Source organism: Trichoplax adhaerens, genomic scaffold (assembly GCF_000150275.1).
Source record: "Trichoplax adhaerens TRIADscaffold_272 genomic scaffold, whole genome shotgun sequence".
Lineage (NCBI taxonomy): Eukaryota > Metazoa > Placozoa > Uniplacotomia > Trichoplacea > Trichoplacidae > Trichoplax > Trichoplax adhaerens.
Genome location: NW_002061184.1, coordinates 360 through 2,227, shown reverse-complemented (window position 1 = coordinate 2,227; position 1,868 = coordinate 360). Strand labels below are relative to the sequence as shown.

The following is a 1,868-nucleotide window of genomic DNA, read 5'->3' as shown; positions in this document are numbered from 1 at the left end:
AATTTCTTAATTGCATATGAACACATTCATTAGGGTACATTAAGTAACTCTATTGCTTTCGGAAAATTACTAACATTTTGTGATCATCAATTTGCTTTGTTTATAGATTTTAGAATATTCTTATCGAATGGAACACCTATTTACTGGTCTTAATATAGAGAAATCAGCATTGCTAAGGCAATTAAGAGCTTTAGCTCATGCAATTCTGGTCCTCTTATTAATTCGAATAAAGCTCGGAGCTAATATTGGAAGAGAGTACGATTTTTCTTGAATTGTGCTTCTATGCTGCTGCTTTAGTTATATCATATATGTTAATCTTTGACATGCATAGAACCTGTTTTAATAATAAATTTCATGATACATGTTAACATTAATTTAATTTGTAGGTCTATTGGTGCTTTCACTGATCAGATAAGAAGTTTAGAAAGGTTAAAAATACTTATAGAAAAGAGTAGAGAGTGAATGATAAAATAGAAGTGTTTTAAAATTATGTTTTTAATTTCTGTGATAGACCTATATTGTATTTCAAGGAAAGGATCATCGGTTTAGAAAGGTAATTTAAGCCTATTTTAGGATCAACACAATCAACATCTAATTAGATGGACCTTACTCTGTATATTTATTTTTCGAATGTTCATTTTTAGCTTTCTTTGTTCAATGGGCCTGCCATTGAATCAGCTTATACAGTCATTACTTGGCATCTGTACAAAATCTAAAGATTTCGGAGGGCAAATGGACATATTTCGAATAGATAATATAACTGAACTATCTGAAGTGGCAAGACGTCTACAAGACATAAGCTCTAAAATAATGAATATCATTTTCAGCTATTCTTTTCCTCACTTTGGTGATAATACCAGTCTTTTAGAAGAAGATGGATCAAAGATTAATGAAGATTCCCTAATCCAACGTGTAACAGCTATAGTTAATGAGCCGAAAGATAAAACTGACAATGTATATCGTTTTACTGCTAGACTTCCTGTGGCAATTAACATCGACATTAATTTTGAAAATGTATCAGATCCTTCAGTGATACGAATACTGGTAATTATTTCAATAGTTTACATTGTGTCGTCTTCTGGATTTAGAACATCAGATTAGTTTGAAAATTTTAAGATTTATTCCAACTTATAAAATTAAGGTTACTTTTCCGGATCGCCGAACGCAACTCTTCACCCCTAAATTGGCAGATTTCCATCCTTGCAGTAGCACTGGCTATCATTTATCTACAAAAATTGTGATATCACACTCTGCTTGGTCAGGTAACACGAGCTTAATGTAACGATGTTATCTTGGTAAAAATGTTATAGTGACAGCGGTAATAAACTATTCTTCATGTCGATTCATATAGATGTAGGCTATATTGAGATATGCCCAGTGATAACTTATCAAGCTGATCATGTTGAGAAGCAACTAACAGATTGGAAATCCTACCTGGAAAATGGAGCCTTTGATCTTGAACCTGACTCTAGTATCTCTAATTCAAAATATCAGTTGAATGGAATTCTTAAATTATGCTCACCGGTGCATATATCAATACATCCTAAAAAGAAATTTCATAGTTAAGTTTGTATTATCTGTCTCTTGTACCCAAATTTACTCAAAACTGTTAATAAACTGATTCTTTAGGCAATTAAAATGAATAACTGTAGTTGTACACTGGAAGTTTTTATATAATGTATATACATGTTGGTAAACTATAATCTTGTAAAATAAAATTTCTCCTATTGTGCATTTTGGATATTGATATGACGTATGATGACTGATAAAATATCGAAATAAAACTACATTTGATAAAGTAAAATATATAGCATTAATTCCTCTAAATAAATGTGCAATACTATCGTAATTTTAAAACCGGTCAATAA

The 1,868-nt window shown here is 30.9% G+C and overlaps 1 protein-coding gene across 1 annotated transcript in view; it reads left to right on the top strand.

Moving 5' to 3' along the window:
- TRIADDRAFT_62657 (uncharacterized protein) overlaps positions 1 to 1,566 on the top strand; it is a gene marked incomplete at both ends in the record, with an annotated part of 5,714 nt that extends 4,148 nt beyond the window's left edge. The window contains 6 exons of the mRNA XM_002118601.1: positions 107 to 255; positions 387 to 428; positions 512 to 553; positions 828 to 1,044; positions 1,142 to 1,262; positions 1,352 to 1,566. Coding sequence (XP_002118637.1) covers positions 107 to 255; positions 387 to 428; positions 512 to 553; positions 828 to 1,044; positions 1,142 to 1,262; positions 1,352 to 1,566 — 786 coding nt within the window. The remainder of the gene's footprint in view (positions 1 to 106; positions 256 to 386; positions 429 to 511; positions 554 to 827; positions 1,045 to 1,141; positions 1,263 to 1,351) is intronic.
- Between the last annotated feature and the right edge of the window lie 302 nt (positions 1,567 to 1,868).